General features: G+C 40.7%; 1 protein-coding gene across 1 annotated transcript; it reads left to right on the top strand.

The window, feature by feature from the left end:
- The first annotated feature begins 128 nt into the window (after nt 1–128).
- LOC109400092 (thioredoxin domain-containing protein) lies at nt 129–14,342 on the top strand. Its single transcript, XM_029851783.2, has 5 exons — nt 129–422; nt 13,158–13,482; nt 13,552–13,713; nt 13,775–13,900; nt 13,982–14,342. The coding sequence occupies exons 1-5, from the start codon at nt 281–283 to the stop codon at nt 14,193–14,195; spliced, it is 969 nt and encodes a 322-aa protein (XP_029707643.2). The 5' UTR covers nt 129–280; the 3' UTR covers nt 14,196–14,342.
- The last annotated feature ends 4,065 nt before the right edge of the window (nt 14,343–18,407 follow it).

Below are 18,407 nucleotides of genomic sequence, written 5' to 3'. Positions count from 1 at the left end.
CTTTTCGATCGAAACGAGTCGACATCGAAGTCGAAGGCTCTGCTGCATGGGCAATTTTGGCAGGTTTAGGAGATGTGAGGCGAAACTTGTTGTTATTTTTATGGCATGATGATGATGATGAGTTGTGTCATTGCGTTTGCGTGTTTCTCTTTTCCACCGCGAATCTTTCGGCGTTGGAAAGCCACCTGTACAATTTCCTCTGGAAATTAGCACAAAATTAGTGATATTCTCAGGAAAACTTTATCAATCTAGTGTAGTTTGTTACCTATTCCGTCCCAGCATGATGAAACAGTGGATTTATGCGGTGTTTGTTGTGTTACTCGCGGTTGCCAGTGCTGACACCGGAGCCGGCATCAAAACCGTCACTGATGATGATCTCGTGAAATTGTTTCACAGCCATTCCAATTTTGTGGTGCTGTTTTGTAAGTACTAAATCTTTGCTATTGTATGTATTTATTTGGGTATACCTAAATAGTTTTGTTCATAAAAACATTCATATTCTCTGAAAATTTGACTTTAAAGCAATCATCAAAATATTTCAATGCAATCATGAACAGTAGTTTTGATGATTACAGCTACAGCTAGAGATGTCGCAAATCAATTGATTTTGAAATAATCGATTACTTCAACAATGATTTTTTCGTTTGGGCCAAATAGAGGTTGCTAATGATTGAAATCTGTCTCTTTCTGGCTCATATATGTTTTCATCAGGAAACAGTTTCCTGATGAAAACATATGTGAGCTAGAAAGAGACAGATTTCAATCATCAGCAACCTCTGTGAACTTAACCACGATGACGTCACACGCCAACTGACAGCATGCTGTGAAGCGGTAACTGCGGGCCGTGTTTACTAAAATCACTGCTCACATCTTGCATCCGGCGAGATCCGGTGAACATCCAGTGAACTTTTGGTCGCTGGATGTTCATGAATATGTCATTTTTTGTAAACATTGCCCGCAGTTACAGATAAAAAGAAGAAGCAATCCAGAGGATAAAGAAAACCGTGGATAAGTCCATTGATTGATGCACCAAGCGGTAAGAAGAAGAATTTTGACATCCAAGCGGTGTGCCGTTTACATCCATCGACCAATCAGCGACGAGGATCTAATCGACGGCACACCGCTTGGATGTCAAAACTTCTTCTTCTTCTTCTTTTCGCTTGGTGCATCAATCAATAATTGATCAATTCTGGACGAACATTTGAAAAGGGCCTATCTGCTTTGCGTAAACAAACATGTTTTTGTCTCTGTAGGGCCCATCTGCATCCACCCACGCACGTCAACACCCTTATCAGAAAGAGTGTTCTTCAAGCTATCTGTTAAGGGTGTTGATGTGCGTGGGTGGATGCAGATGGGCCCTACAGAGACAAAAACATGTTTGTTTACAAAAAGCAGATAGGCCCTTTTCAAATGTTCGTCCAGAATTATTGACATAATGCACCTACGCTAAAAATAGCCCAATCATTGTTTGCGCCTAAATCTATAAATCTTCGAAATGGGTAATTGGGTTTTTAAATTTTGAGAAATGCATTGATTTTTCTTTATTTTTAACGAAAGAGCACCTTTTTCTGAGCCACTATGATTTTTTTTTCAGATTTTTAGAACTTTATTTTTGGTACCTGAAATTAATTTCAATTAGATTTTTTGAAATCATCTTGACCTGAGACGAGACTCGCGAAGAGGAAAAAAAGCAACGTCAAGTGCAGCCCAACTGAGCTGTCAGTTGTAGCCCGTTTGATTACGTTACCTAAAACGAGGAAAGTATTGCTATCCGAGAAAAATTCTGAAGCCAAAATTTACTCCGAGCAGCATTTTCTTCTCCTGTACTGTCAAAAATAAATTGAAAACAAAATATTCCAATGATTACTTTGTTTGGCGATTGTTGGCGATGCAAAATTTCACCTCAACATGATTTTGTGCGTGAATGGGATTCAGTCACACTGCATGTAAGGTGATGCGGTCACGTACGTGTTTGAACCACCAGCCCAAAACATAATGTCAACACAGATAGGAAGAAGAAAAAAATAACAAAGTGGAGAAAAAGAAGACCGTCTTCGCGAGTCTCGTCTCAGATCTTGACAGCTGGACATTAGCCTGGTACACGGTTTATATGGGAAAATACCAAAAATGGAAAAACTCAAGTTCCTGTATACTTTTTGAGTTCCACTTTGGTCCCATATCAACTGTGCCAAATTTCAGATCGATCGGAAAAAACTATATTATAGCGCCCGCCATTCTTAGTTTTTCATACGATTTACTATGGAGAAATTTTGCTCCTGCAAAATAAAATCGCTAGGAGTCACCCCTAGATCCCTAAAAATAAGTCGACGAATGATTTCTGTAGAATACTTTACTAGGAATCAGACCTCCGAAGATAGCAAATCGATGCGATGTTCGTGGAAAAAGTTATTAGGCCTCACCCGATCGATAAAATAACGAGATTTTATTATTTATTGTTATTCCTTACATGTTAAACAGCGTTTGCGTGCCATTCGGTTTTCAGTCAATAACTTTTTCCACATGCCTCAGATCGCTTTGCGGTCTTCGGAGGGTTGGTTCCTCGTAAAATTTCCAACGGAAATCATTCATTGATTTATTTTTAGGGGTTAAGGGGCAACCTGTGGCGATTTTTCTTTGAAAAAGTGTTTTCCCCCATACTATATCGTATGAAAACTTAAAATGGCTGGCGCTAAAATATAGTTTCTCCGATTGATCTGGAATTTTGCACAGTTGATATGGGACCAAAATGGAACTCAAAAAGTGTACAGGAGTAAAATGTCTTTTTGTGTCCCACGCTACTGGACATCTGCTTGACAGCTGCGCCCACACTAATGTCGTTTTTCTTTTTGATTTAGTTCCAACCTGGGTTGGAACTGGATGAGATCACAGTTTCAACCCCAACCCGACTTCGGTTTCGCTTGTACTAAAGTTTGTTTGACGTTTGTTTGTTTACCCATTTTCCGCCAATCCAGTTCCAACCCAGGTTCAAAAAGAAAAACGGCATAAGTCAACTCTCCCGATCATACGCTAAGAAAAACATGCATCTAGTTTCTATGTGTCCTCTAAGGTCCCATCTAACATGTATTGTGAATGTAAACGTCAACAAAGCGTCCTTAATACGACTTGATGCTGAGTTACTGTGTTGTACATATGGACGGAAGCTTCTATGCAAGCCCTATACCAATGAATCTGGCGAACTTAATCAGCTTGTACATGCTGTGCGAACTGCTTCTATGCCATCTAGTCATAGCTCTTTTCTCGGCTCCTATGTAACCACTAACTGAATAACATCTTGAGAAGGCGCTTTTTCAGCCTTTTCGTAGTTGTTAAATAATAGTCTTACGGCATCCCCAAATTAAACGATTAAATATAATTAGGTTATGGATACCGTGACGCAATACATGTGGAACTGGAATTAGCACTTTTAAAATTGAATAATTAAAGTACTTGCGTAAAGGCAGCCCCAGTGACAAGCAATGGATTTCTGAAAACCGAGTTTGGTAGCTGTATGGTGCTTGTTTTGCAGTCGTGTATTAGCTTATGATTTATATTTGACTAGCTTTTCTTTTATTCAGCGTTGACTGCTTTTACTCGATGGTTACACAACAGAAAGCAAATGACTGAAGCTTATAGCGCTGAAAATGTTAGTTGGGGTGGCCCACACTTATATGAAAAACAAAAATTTCGAAAAATGCTAAGTCTTACCTCCTCAATCAGTTGTTTTGGACTCCCAGAAGCTAGGTTCAAAATTTGAGCAAAATCGGTTGAGCCTAAGGGGGCGCTCAAAACGCTTGAAGTTTGTATGGGAAAACTGGGCCAAATGTATGCAGAAATTTTAAGTTTTCGAATTTTGCCGCTAGGTGGCGCTGTAAGCGTTCAATAATCAAACCCTTTGGTATTATTGTAGGTGGCTATATGCCAAACAACTATGTCGAAGACCGCAAGTTGATCCAACGTCTGTGAAAAAAGTTATACCCTAGGAAAAGTGAGGATAAACTTTATTTTTATTTTTCCAATACATGTAAAGGAATAATATCAATAATGAAATCTCAATACTTTGCCTCACTTTGCCTAGGGTATAACTTTTTTCACAGCCGTCGGATCACTTCGCGGTCTTCGACAAAGTTCTCTGGCATATCGACACCAACATTTCAAAAGGGCGTAACTGCTTTTGGAATCATCACCTTATTTTAAAGCTGTGGATCATGTGTTATGATTTCCATGTTTTTCACAACAAGTACCGGATGGGAAAAACTCTCCTCTTTCCGACAACCACGGTGGTTTGAGTGTAAGGGAGGCAGTACGACCTACAGCTTTGAAATAAGGTATTACTTCAAAATGCAGTTACGCCCTTTTGAAATGTTGGTGCCGATATAGTTGTAGTATCTGGCAGCACGGCAGAATTAAATGACGAGACACAGTGAGGGTTTAAGCAACGCACCCGATGTGCGTGGTGAAAGGGAGAGAGAATGGGAGTGAGGGAGAGGAGATGGGAGGCTTCGGATCAGGAGAGAAGTGATAAGACTGTGGACTGGAATGGAAGGAATAAAAAGTGCTCTGCAGTGAATTTGAGTAAAGAGTGTTATTAATTCAATACCGATTGAATAAATCCCGAATACCATAATAGTCACCTACAATAATACCAATGGGTTTGATTATTGAACGCTTACAGCGCCACCTAGCGGCAAAATTCGAAAAACTTAAAATTTCCGCATACATTTGGCCAAGTTTTCTGATACAAACTTCAAGCGTTTTGAGCGCCCCCTTAGGCTAAACCGATTTTGCTCAAATTTTGAACGTAGCTTCTGGGAGTCCAACACAACTGATTTAGGAGGTAAGACTTGGTATTTTTCGAAATTTTTGTTTTTCATATAAGTGTGGGTCACCCTAGTGTCCACACATAGAATTTTGCAATCAAGCTTTTCACTCGAAAAATAAATGTATCGCACCAAGGCAAAACGTACTCCACTTTATCTGCTAATGTTGATTTTCCACCCGGCCAAAGTTATATGCACAGCTAATGTATCAATCGTGTTATATGCATACTAGGGGCAAGACACTGTGCAAACGAGAGTAACTCTGAGAAATTCTGAGTAACTCTTTTCACCATTGATCAACGAAATTAGTTGAAAAACACCCCTAAAAATGCAAGAAAAGCGAGATATCGGGCAATATTGTTTTGATTTTGCGATAAATCAGGTAACACCCTAGTAAAAACGGGAGCAATCCGGAGAAATTCTGAGCAACTCTGTGAAGGAAAATGCACTCTCCAGCACAGTGTCTTGCCCCAAGTATGCATATAACTCCGATATGCGTAAATGGCATTTAGTTTTATTAGAAGGCTTTTCAATCCGAACTGTTTATGATATGATACGTATAACGATTCATTTGATGTGAACGTGTCAGACTAGGGGTACAATGTATGTGTAGTGTCTGATAAAAAAGGCTGTTAGAATTATTTCAGTGCAGTACAAAATGTGACGAGGGTGATTCGACAAATCGCTTCCATACAAACTTCAAATTGGCTTCTTTAGCGATGTTGAAAATTTTCCAAATTCTTAATCTGCATTTCAAATTGAGCCGAAATAAAAAATTTCATGAATTGGCTTCTTTAGCGGTGTTGAGATAATTCCATATTCTAAATCTGCTTGCAAAACTGGGCCGAAATCCAAATTTTCATGAATTTAAGTGACCGGGAACCTATTTAAATATCAATTTGATGTTTGTATAGAAGCGATTTGTCGAATCACCCCTCGTTGCATTTTGTACTGGGTGGAGCTGTCAAACAGTTACCCAGCTGTCAAAAGATGATCTCAAAAAATCTCTTTGGAATTGATTTTTGGTACCAAAATAAAGTTCTAAAAATCTGAAAAAATCATAGCGGCTCAGAAAAAGGTGCTCTTTCGTATATAATCAAAATATCGATACATTTTTCTTAATTTAATAACCCAATTTTGGTGCCCGGGAACCTATTTAAAAATCAATTTGAAGTTTGTATGGGAGCGATTTGTCGAATCACCCCTCGTTGCATTTTGTACTGGGCGGAGCTGTCAAGCAGTTGCTCAGCTGTCAAAAGGTGATTTCAAAAAATCTTTTTGAAATTGATTTTAATAAATAAAGTTCTAAAGTTATAAAAATCTGAAAAAAATCATAGCGGCTATCCAGCTTTTTACGCTGTAGTGAGGGGTGATTCATTTTTGACGGATCTTGCCGACAGCCCTTGTAGCATCACAGCAACCGAAAATTTCAGTTCACTGCTCCACATTTGTCAAATGTTTTCATATGGTGTTACCATTGTTACCATCACAACAAATATCGAAAGGATTGCTCCGGAAAAAATGGCCAACAGATTCTCGAATGGATCTCATGGAGGATTGTTCGGAATGAAGTGTTCAAAGATTCCCCAAAAGCAATTTCTGACGGATACTCTGACATAGGAAGATTCTTTAAAATTAATTGTTAAAGGATTTCTTGGTTCATTGGTAGTGGGAGGAATTGCCAGAGGACTTACGGAAGGAGCTACACTGTCGGATGAAATGATAAACTGAGGATTTTCGATTCCTCCAGCGCGTAGTTACAGCGATTTAGCCCCCTCAACTCCAAAGTTGTGCGCTGGCTGTAGTACATAACAAGCGGGCACGACATTGGGGCTGAGGGGGCAACGGGCAAATGCGCTGGACTTACGCGCATGTCCTCCAACAGTTCCTTTTGGGAATTCCTCCCGAAACTCCCACCGGAGATCCTCCAGGAATTCTCACTGAAGATTCCTTCAGGAATGCCCACCGGGGATTGCTCTATTAGGTCGTACCGAGGGGGGGGGGGAGATTCCGGTGGGAATTCCTGGAGCAATCTTCGGTGAAGCATACCTATACGGACGGCGTGGTGAAACACTCCTGAGTTGGATAGGGGACTCACCCACACCAACACGACCCACAATCTGTTGAGGAAAAGGGTAATCCGGACGGAAACTGAGGGAAATTTCAGGTTTTGGAAGGAAACCTGGTCGATTGGGAAGCGAAGGTGTTCCGGGTCCGCATAGTGATCCCGATGAACAAATCATGCCAGGCAGGCAATGTCAGGCAGCTGAGAGTCCTTCGTGTTACTCCGGTCGGTGAAACCACTCCACGAGGGCCAAATGAAGGTTACGACGGTCCGGCTGAAGATCAGCACTAAGCAGCATCATCAGGACCCCACCTGACATGAGTTACCCGTAATTACGCTTGTAGTAGGGCATAAATCAAGTAAATATGGTCGAATAGACGATGGGAGTTTCCTTATAAAACCCGTCAATCGCAATTCACTTTTTTCTCCCTTCTTACGAAGCCTCGGCGGAAAATGCCGACTCTGAGCGGGCTGGTAGTCCTGGCTGAGCGGCTGGTGGTAAATCCTGATTACAATTCCTCGGTGTCAACTGGTTCTGCAGCTAAAGGTGGCGGACAACGATCATAAACCTAAAAAGAAATCAATTTTAAATCATAACAAATGTTTCCACTAGCTGAAAATTTTTGACAACTCAGGAGCGATGAACTGAAATTTTTGGTTACTGTGTTGCTGCATGGGCTGTCGGCAAGATCTGTCAAAAATGCATCACCCCTTATCAATAGAGTCCCTATAATTAGAGTCTGGCGGACTGTCACTTTCTATCGGAGCCAATCGAGCATGACGTCATAGTGTCCTCACCAATAAATGCTTCACCGTGACGTCATGCTCGATTGGCTCCGATAGAAAGTGACAGTCCGCCAGACTCTAACTAGACTGACTCTACTTATCAAGCGTAAAAAGCTGGATTAAAACCCAATTGATTTTTAAATAGGTTTCCGGGCACCAAAATTCATGACAATTTGGATTTTGGCTTAGTTTTTCATGCAGATTCAGAATACGGAATTATCTCAACACCGCTAAAGAAGCCAATTGTGCGTTTCAGGAGTTTCACCAACAATCAATACGAAACTGACGAATTTTTTGTGACGCCAGTCGTTCCCCCAGTAAATTCGCCCAATACTGGTGATTCCGACGCCACGCTTTGAATGTCAGATTGCTCCGCCCATTTTCATCGAAGCAATGCTGAGACCGCCAATGGTCCACTGCACGAATTTACGCTGGCCTGCTTACTCTCACAGAAAATTTGACGTTTAAGAGGTGCAGACACCGCTCAAACGTCAAATTTCGTGTGAGAGTAAGCAGGCCAGAATAATATTTGTGCAGTAATCCATTTAGTGGTCATGGTAATAAGAAAAATGTTGTTGTTGTTTATTTAACTTATAATTTTGAAAGAGGGAAAAGCCCCTTTGAGTGATTTCCTTGCATTTCGAAATCGTTCTCAAAGAGGCATAAAACCTCTTTATCTTTTCAAAAAAAAAAACAATAATTACAAAAACAAAACTTAATACTAAAGGCTCATCCGGAATCGATCCATATCAGAGCCGACAACATCCAAGGGACCACCATATGTATGAAAATCAGGATTCAAATGCTTGAATGGCACCAGCGTAGCCTAGGCAAGAGGTTTCTGAAAATAAAAATAAAAAAGAGAAGAAAAACAACGAGTATCAAATTTGACAAGAGATTTCATTCAAATATTTTAAAAGTATTTTTAGAATGGGAACACATTTTATGGCCAAAATATCTCGAACAGAGACTGGAATTTCGTTACTCAGGAAAGTCATTCTATCCATGAATTTTTGTCTCGGTAAGATATAATTAGGACATTTAAAAACAATATGATCTATATCTTCATAAGATTTATTACATTCACAGAGATTAGAATCATTCATTTTCATACGATACAAATAATCATTACAAATATAACTTGAAATATAATGATTTGACATTAATCTTGAAATAGTACAAATGAAATTACGTCCAACATCTAAGTTTTTAAACCAAGGATGACCTTTAATTCTCGGACAAATGGAATAACAATATCGTCCCTGTTGACTTTCATTCCAAGATATTTGCCAATTGCTCAATGATTTTTTCTTCAATATCACGATTATAAACTATTCCGCAAAAAACACCCAATTTCGCCAAATAATCAGCTTGTTCATTGCCAAAAATATTACAATGAGCTGGAACCCAAACTAATTTTATCAAATATCCTTGAGAATGTAATTCAAGTAATAGCCCTTTTATTGTCAAAATAATATGATTTGTTTTTGAATGAAAGGTAATTGAATTCAAAGCCTGGAGACAACTTAAGCTATCAGAACATACCAAGTAGGGTATGTGTGCCATCAGTAATCTCATGCTCCCATTTTCATCCTATTCGAAAACAAGCGATTACGGCACCGATTGACTCCGTTCTTTTTGTTTTCATGGGTGCTCACTCCTAACAAAAAATACAAAAATGAGAAACAAAACAAACAGCGCTTCAATCCTTTGTTTTTCGTGGGATGAAAATGGGAGCCACATGCTTAATAAGGGAACCAATACCCTATATGTTAGGAGCACAATTTTTTATCAAATTACATGCAAAATATATGGCCAATAATTCAGCTGTGTAAATAGAACAAGGTGATTCTAATTTATAATAATGGGCCAAACTATTATTATATACTCCAAACCCTGCTACATTATAAGCCACGGAACCATCTGTATAAAAAATATTATCATATTCAATCCCAACTAATTTTTGTTTAAATAACAAATTGGCGAAACGAGAATAAGCCTGATGAGGAATGAATTTCAACTCTGCAAGTAATGAGAAGTCAATATTAGGTCGATATGAATGCACACACATGCTATATTCATAAAAACCGGGTGAAGAATTTTTAATTATATTTTCTGTGGAACAGTCAATATAAGAACATAAAATTCTGCTAGAGGGATTGATTTCAAAGAGTGATTTTAATATATCTACTAGTGGATGGTTAATTGATAAACAATGTATCAAAACTTTGCAGTTTAATTCATGAAAACGATTTTTGAGTGGAACAACACCTGCTAAAACTTCTACAGATTTAGTGTGAGTAGAATTCATTAATTTCAAACAAATTCTCAAAAATCGAAACTGACTTTTTTCAAGTTTGGAAAAATGTGTTTGAACAGCACTTCCAAAAGCAAAACAACCATATTCCATAACAGAACGAATAGTTGTTTTATAAAGTGTTATCATATCAATGGGATGAGCTCCCCACCAGGTTCCAGTAATTATTCGAAGAAAATTAATTCTTTTTGAGCAAATTTTTTGAATATATTGAATATGTTTATTCCACTTCAATTTTGAATCAAACCATATGCCAAGATATTTATAATCAAAAACTTGTTCAATTAGGTTATTACCCAAAAATAAATCAATGCCTACCGGAGTATGTTTACAAGAAAATATTATAAATTTGGTTTTCTGTGCAGAAAACGTGAACCCATTATTATGCGCCCATGAGTTTAAATTATCTAAAGAAATCTGCATGAAATGACGAATAATTTCTCTATTTTTGCCACTAATAGATATAACATTATCATCAGCTCGATCATCAGCAAACTGAATCAAATAACATCCATTTGGAATAATGGAAATCATGTCCCTTGTAAATAAATTATACAAAAAGGGACTCAAACAGGAACCTTGAGGAAGTCCAAAATAACTATAACGAATCATTTTTGATGATCCATTATGGAAAAAGTGCATAATTTTGAAAGAAAACAAATTGCACAGGAAATTTGAAAAAATATAAGGAATTTTACAATCATTCATTTTTTCAAATAATAAATCTATCAAAACAGAATCATATGCACCAGAAACATCAAGGAATGTAGAAACAACATCTTGTTTCTTATTGATAAGAAAAATGTTGTTTATTTACATGTTACGTTCCGGGGATGAAAAAACATGGAAAAACTATCCAACGTTAATCTTTTTTTTTTGTTTTTACTAAAGGTAGTGCCGTGGGTTCCGTTTTTTTTTTCAAGTGACCATAACATCCTAGGTGCTACTATAGAAGAGCGCGCACATGGATGGGCCGAACGACACCGTTGGGCACCAATTTCGAACCACCACGGTTGACGTACGTTCGTATGGACGACAGCTTAATCACAGACAAACAGACGTAACACTTGGGAAATTTCCATCGACCACGTTTTTAACGATCATTTTAAATTTTCATAGTTGTGGCTTTCACAACCAGAGGCGCGCGCATCGTTTTTCTATGAGTTTGACGTTTCACACTAGCGCCTTCTGGTGACGATATTGCACAACACAGTGATTCGTGCAACTTTTCCACCAGGTGATGGTAGTGTCAACCGGTCGATGGATTTGTATGAAAACCATTCAAGGTGTTACGTCTGTTTGTCTGTGGCTTAATGGTTAGTCGCAGGTCGGTTTCGATTTCGGTTTTGAACCTCGCAAGAACCGGCAGCCAAATTGACGTCCTTAACAACGGATAGTGGTTGGATAGTGGTGGTTATGCGAGGCGGGGAGAAGACGTAAAGGCATGAAGGCGAGGCGACAATGGTCATAAGAAGCATTCGTGTGAGACCACCGAAGAGCTTGGTCAATGGTTGTGGGCGCGGATGTTGGTCCGGCGATCTTGGAGATCCCAGAGGGAAGGACCAACATAGTTGGCTGCTTCCGAGGGTGCTGTGCGTGTGGAGTGTTAGCTCATCAACCGCCTCCTCTTATAATACACGGTTGGAGGATCGGGTGTCACATTGACGGTATGGGATGGGCACTAGTCTTTTGGGTCTCTAGCGGAGCGGCTTAAACGGGTCGTAAACGAGGTGATTTCTCAGTTGGGATTATCATCGACCAAAAGGGCAAAGGGTTTGGCCTGGCGACATTCTACGTCACATACACACCGAAATTTGGTCGACCTGGTTGATTTACGGTCTCTACATGGGCCTCTGAAATTCGATTCTGATCTACCGTTTCCATCGGAAGAACTGGTGAAACATAAACATGTTATGCGAGGGGATTTCCTGTCGCTCAAAAAAAAAAAAAAAAACTCAACCAACGTTGGTCGAACCGGTGGTAGATTTTTTTTTCTTCTCCAGCATTAGATAAATAAACAAACGATTTGCTCGTTGTTATGGCGTACTTGGTTTTTTTTAGGGCGGAGCAAACTGGCATTAGAAGCGTCGCGTTAAGCAAGCCAGTATTGGGCGATTTACTGGGGGAAACCTGGGGGAAGAACTGGCGTCACAAATTGAACTGAAATTGTTCCTGACATTTATATCTTGGTATTCTAACTATGGTTTCACTTCTCTTAACCGACGATGTGTCATGACAGAAATGTTCTCCTGCCGTTTGCAAGGCGAGCAGCGGTGTTGATCATTTCTGTAGTGTAACGTTATCTCTTTCTGGAGCTGTTTGCAGTTCAAAAGGAATTTTTCGGCCTATCTTGATGCATGAGAAACTCCTTGCCTGAATCGCTCAAGAAACCATTTTTCTTCGATCTCAGTACGCAGCTGCGAAGAAATGACAGTTTAAATGGCAGTCACCGTAGAACATTTCTGTCAGGAATCGTTCAAGAAGTTTCTTGAACGATTCCTTTTAAACACGAAACTGGGCTTCTGGCAGCACAATGGAAAGGCATTTCTGTGTACACACAGCGAAGTAAACTATCGAAATTAATCAAATTACCTTATGAAATTTAGCCATAACTGTAAAGTATGGATGCCATAAGAATACCTTATGAAAATTGATGATGCTTGTTATGCCATAATAACATAAGATAAACTTATGAAAAGAGCATAAAAATCGTAAATGATCCATGAACGTCGAAATCACTGCGACCGTTCCCAACCCACACGGCTATCGACGCTTGAGAATATCGTGTTGTTGAATGTGTATAAAGACAAGCTGTGAGTCGATTCTGCGTCATAAAGCGACCTTATGAAATTCATCCTAATCGTTATGAATTTTTTAAAGGTCATTTTATAAGCTAAACCCTTTGCTAAACCTTATGATAATCTTAGGTTTATTGGCAGAGTGTAGTGGAGACATCTGAGTGTTGTCTGAAGTGTTGAGGTCAACTACCTCCTCCACAGGGTTTGGTGCCAAGCTAGCAAACCGAAGCGAACTGTTATAGAAATGGCGAAAGTGTTCGGCTATTTTTCATCATGGCGTCGCGGACAACAACTTTTAATTTATTGGTCATAGCGGACACGTATGTCCGTCAGTTCATTGTACTCTGAAAGTAACGCATTACCTTAAATTTCAGCCAAAAAGGATTGTGAAACCTGCGACAAGTTGGAGGCTATTCTAGAAAATCTCAAACAAGAAATCAATGACAATCTGGAGGGAAGAGTTGTGAAAGCTACTGGAAGCCAGCTGGCCCGTTTGTACAGTCCGACGAAGGAGCCTGCCGTGGTATTTTTCAGACACGGTGTACCTTTCCTATACGATGGCCCAGTCAATGAGGATGCTCTGATAGGAAAACTTATACAGAACAAGGATCCAAATGTAAAAGAGCTATCGGATGAAAATTTTGAGCATCTTACCCAAGCTTCCAGTGGAGCTACCACGGGTGATTGGTTCATCATGTTGTATGTACCTCTCTCTCGTCAAAAGCAATCTTTATCAGTGTATTAACTAATACAACGTATGCATTTTAGCTATACATCGAATTGTGTCGATTGTCAGAGATTGACTGCTGTTTGGGAAGCTGTAGCTGGAGATCTCAAAACGCGCATGAATGTCGCCAGGATTGAAAAAGACGGCAAAGGAAGTGCAACAGCCGACAGATTTCTTGTGAAAGAAGTACCTGCATTTATTTTGTAAGCATGTTTTATGACTCAACAACGGTAATTGTAAATAAAACAACATATATAATTTTAGCCTACGTCAGGGTAAATTCTATCGCTATGAAATCAAGAAATACGACGTCAAATCTTTTGTGAGCTTTGCACAAGATTGGTACAAAAACGCCTCGCCCGAAAAAGTTCCTGTTCCGCAGTCACCATTGTAAGTACCATAACTACACAAAAGGTTAGAAAGCAATGCAAGTTGTTTAATTGTGTGATTTGTTTTTTTTTTTTTTTACAGTGACCAAATGGTGGAGCAAGCGGTTTATTATTTGAAAAACCTGCCAAAATACGCCAATGTGCTGAAGACAGAATATCCCGCACTGTTCTATGTGTTGGCCGGGCTGATCGTCTTTGTGGTCTTGGGATTCACGGCTGCCATAGTATTAGCAGTTCTGACTCGTTGCAAGGCAGCTGCAAAGAGCAAGAAAACGCGTGCGAAGAAAGCAAAATAAATGGCACGATGAAATGCCAAAACAAAACATGCGATTGGTAGGCAATCTCGCTGTACTTCATTCCTTTTTCCAGTTTTGACAGTTTTGTATAATTAAAAACATTTGTAAAAATAAAGTAATCTTTCATACATACTGTAGAACAGACTATTCCCGTCAGCCCTTGATTTTTTTCGAAAGGTCATCCCGCATAAAAAAATACGATCAATGGAATAATTCATATTATAAGATATTTGTTCGTAGAATGATTTTTATAAAACTTATAATAGTTTAAACATTGGATTATTGAGGTTGGCAAATTGGCATTGTTCAATATGTTTCAAGTATCATAATACTTATGGCAATGATACGTCAAATAGTATATTAATCATTTTTAATAATGTTTTTTGTATTTTGTCGCAAGTGTTAGAATATGTTGTAAACAAAACAAACATCGTTGCCGAATCGACATTTGTAACTTCCGCTAATCTCTATATAGAGGATTTCTAATCACATGCGAATTTAATGCACTAGAATGATAAACGTTTTTGTTTTTACATCTGCAAGTTTCTCCAGCACCACTTTCTTTTTTCGTAAACATGCCGCGCCACTCGCACAGATGATGAGATTGACAAAAATTATTTTCAAGGCTAACAATGATATTTCCAGTGAGGAAATGATTGCTGCTCTTGCAGAACAATCTAATTCAGCGAATGATTCTAAAAATTTTCGTCATCTCTTCATTGAATCTGTGAAAGTTATGATAATACGATCTTGGGGGTCCAAATTATATTGGTTACCCTAGTTATTTTTTTTTTAACATAAGCCATTGTGGCACGTTGTATTTCGGCGCCAACGAAATAAAAATCGTTGTAAACCTCGGAAACATCGCTTGCATATCACGGTAGGTATCTATTATGACTCCTTAATTAATGAAGCAAATTCAGCATTTCTTTTCAACAGAGCAGGTTAATCTTCGTGATCAATCTCACTCCAGGAAGCCGACATTATATTCTTCACCGACACTGTGCAAACGAGAGCAACTCTAAGAGATTATGTGATACTTTTTTTTTCGAAGATCGGCGAAATTTTTTGAAAGGCATCCCTAAAACTGCAATTCAAATTTAGCACAAGCAACACGCAGTTTGACATTGGTGCCAGAGCACACTTTGACATAAATGGGAGAAATTCTGATGAATTCTGAACAACACCTCGAACACAGATTTGGTCTTGTTAGATCTATCTTGCCCCTAGGTTATGTTTCATATTACACACTCAGATAAGCTTCATGAGGGAAACGAAATGGAAAAAAAATAATTAAATATTTAATATTTATTACCCGTTGCAAGAAAATAGAGAGCGAAAAAAGTGCAAAATCGCTAATAGACCTCCGCTGGTATGCTTAATCGTTATGGTGTCTCCTACAATAAGTGCGCGAATTGGCCAAGGAATACTGCGCCGAAAACACCAAAATGATTTTTCTTACAGGCGGAGGTGTATGGGCACTTGCGCGTACAAATTTTCGCGCAACGCATAATATAATGCCTCAACAAAAAAATCAGAATATGGCGATTACCTGCCTCTCGCTTCCGATATAAGCGCGACAGTTACTTATCATAAAAGCGTCAACAGATTCTAAAAGTACTCTATTCCTTTGTATGGGGTTTGCCAGCAAGCACACTCATTTTACAGAGCCACTCTTGTCGTTCATCACAAATACATCCGAAAACATCTGTCACTTCGCGAAAGCCACGTGCTTTTGATTTGGGCGGGAACACGTTTTCTTTTGTTTGCCTTGCGACTGTCACTGCGGCTGTGGACCTCGCGGGCGTACGACCGCCGCTGGGCTCTAATAAAAGATAAGCGCGACAATAACATTTTCTAATGAATAAATAATTTGTTAAGGATTTTTTTTTCGTGTAGAGACAGAAACGTGTTTGTTTACGCAAATCAGATAGGCCTTTTTTCAAATATTAGGCCAGAGTTTAAAACTGGACTTGGATTCCTGTTTTCTGTGAGGAGGATTAATTAAATATAAATATATTTATTCAAGGGGGTGGAAGCTCAGGTAAAATATTATCTCCTGGGCGCCCATTAAAAACAGCACCCCCGGCGAAGACTGGCGCTCGAGCCCAGCTATTTAGCACTGTAGTTGGAGGAAATGCCAATGCAGAACCCGTAGCTTCCGGAAAGGTAAGCCCAGCTCCCTGGGTTAGTGGGTTGGTGTCAGGCCCTGCGAGCCAGCCGTAAAAAAGACTAGCACCGGAAAATCAACAAGAGAAGAATGCGAACCGATACCAATGGCGACTACCACAGCGACGAAAAGGGACTTGCGATTGGAAGCTCGGTACGTGGAACTGCAGATCTCTCAACTTCATCGGGAGCACCCGCATACTCGCCGATATACTGAAGGACCGTGGGTTCGGAATCGTAGCGCTGCAGGAGGTGTGCTGGACAGGATCTATGGTGCGAACGTTTAGAGGTAATAATACCATCTACCAGAGTTGCGGCAACACACGTGACCTGGGAACAGCTTTTATAGTGATGGGCGACATGCAGAGGCGCGTGATCGGTTGGTGGCCGATCGAAAAAAGAATGTGCCAGGTTGAGGATCAAGGGCCGATTCTTCAACATAAGCATAGTAAACGTGCATAGCCCACACTCCGGAAGCACTGATGATGACAAAGACGCATTTTACGCGCAGCTCGAACGCGAGTACGACCGCTGCCCAAACCACGACGTCAAGATCATCATAAGGGATCTAAACGCTCAGGTAGGCCAGGAGGAGGAATTCAGACCGACGATTGGAAAGTTCAGCGCCCACCAGCTGACGAACGAAAATGGCCTACGCCTCATCGATTTCGCCGCCTCCAAGAACATGGCCATTCGTAGCACCTTCTTGCAGCACAGCCTCCCGTATCGTTACACCTGGAGATCACCACAACAAACGGAATCGCAAATCGACCACGTTCTGATTGATGAACGGCACTTCTCCGACATTATCGACGTCAGGACCTATCGTGGCGCTAATATCGACTCTGATCACTACCTGGTGATGGTTAAACTGCGCCCAAAACTCTCCGTTATTAACAACGTACATTACCGGCGGCCGCCCCGGTACGATCTAGAGCGACTGAAGCAACCGAATGTCGCCACCGCATACGCGCAGAATCTCGAGGCAGCGTTGCCGGACGAGGGTGTGCTCGATGTGGCCCCTCTAGAGGACTGCTGGAGTACAGTCAAAGCAGCCATCAACAACGCAGCCAAGACCACTATCGGGTACGTAAAACGGAGTCGACGAAACGATTGGTTCGACGAGGAGTGCAGAGCGGTTCTGGAGGAGAAGGATGCAGCGCGGGCGGTAATGCTGCAGCATGGAACCCGACAGAATGTGGAGCGATACAGACAGAAGTGGAAGCAGCAGACCCGTCTCTTCCGGGAGAAAAAGCGCCGCCTGGAAGAAGCGGAGTGCGAGGAAATGGACCTGCTGTGCCGTTCACAGGAAACACGCAAGTTCTATCAGAAGCTCAACGCATCCCGCAAAGGTTACGTGCCGCAAGCCGAAATCTGCAGGGATAAGGACGGGAGCCTCCTGACGGACAAACGTGAGGTGATCGAAAGGTAGAAGCAGCACTTCGACGAGCACCTGAATGGCGAAGAGAATGTAGGCACGGAGGACCAAGGCAGCGGAGGAAATGACTATGTTGGTGCAGCAAAGGACGGGAACGAACCAACTCCCACGCTGAGGGAAGTTAAGGAGGCCATCCACCAGCTCAAAAGCAACAAAGCGGCTGGTAAGGACGGTATCGCAGCAGAACTCATCAAGATGGGCCCGGAAAAGTTGGCCACCTGTCTGCACCAGTTAGTAGTCAAGATCTGGGAAACCGAACAGCTACCGGAGGAGGGGAAGGAAGGGATAATCTGTCCCATCCACAAGAAAGGCGACAAGTTAATGTGTGAGAACTTTCGAGCGATCACCATTTTGAATGCCGCCAACAAAGTGCTATCCCAGATCATCTTCCGTCGTCTTTCACCTAAAGTAAATGAGTTCGTGGGAAGTTACCAAGCCGGTTTCATCGACGGCCGGTCGACAACGGACCAGATCTTCACCGTACGGCAAATCCTCCAGAAATGCCGTGAATACCAGGTCCCAACGCATCACCTGTTCATCGACTTCAAAGCGGCATACGACAGTATCGACCGCACAGAGCTATGGAGAATTATGGACGAGAACAG

This window comes from Aedes albopictus, chromosome 1 (assembly GCF_035046485.1).
Source record: "Aedes albopictus strain Foshan chromosome 1, AalbF5, whole genome shotgun sequence".
Taxonomy (NCBI): domain Eukaryota; kingdom Metazoa; phylum Arthropoda; class Insecta; order Diptera; family Culicidae; genus Aedes; species Aedes albopictus.
This window is presented reverse-complemented; position numbering and strand designations above follow the sequence as displayed.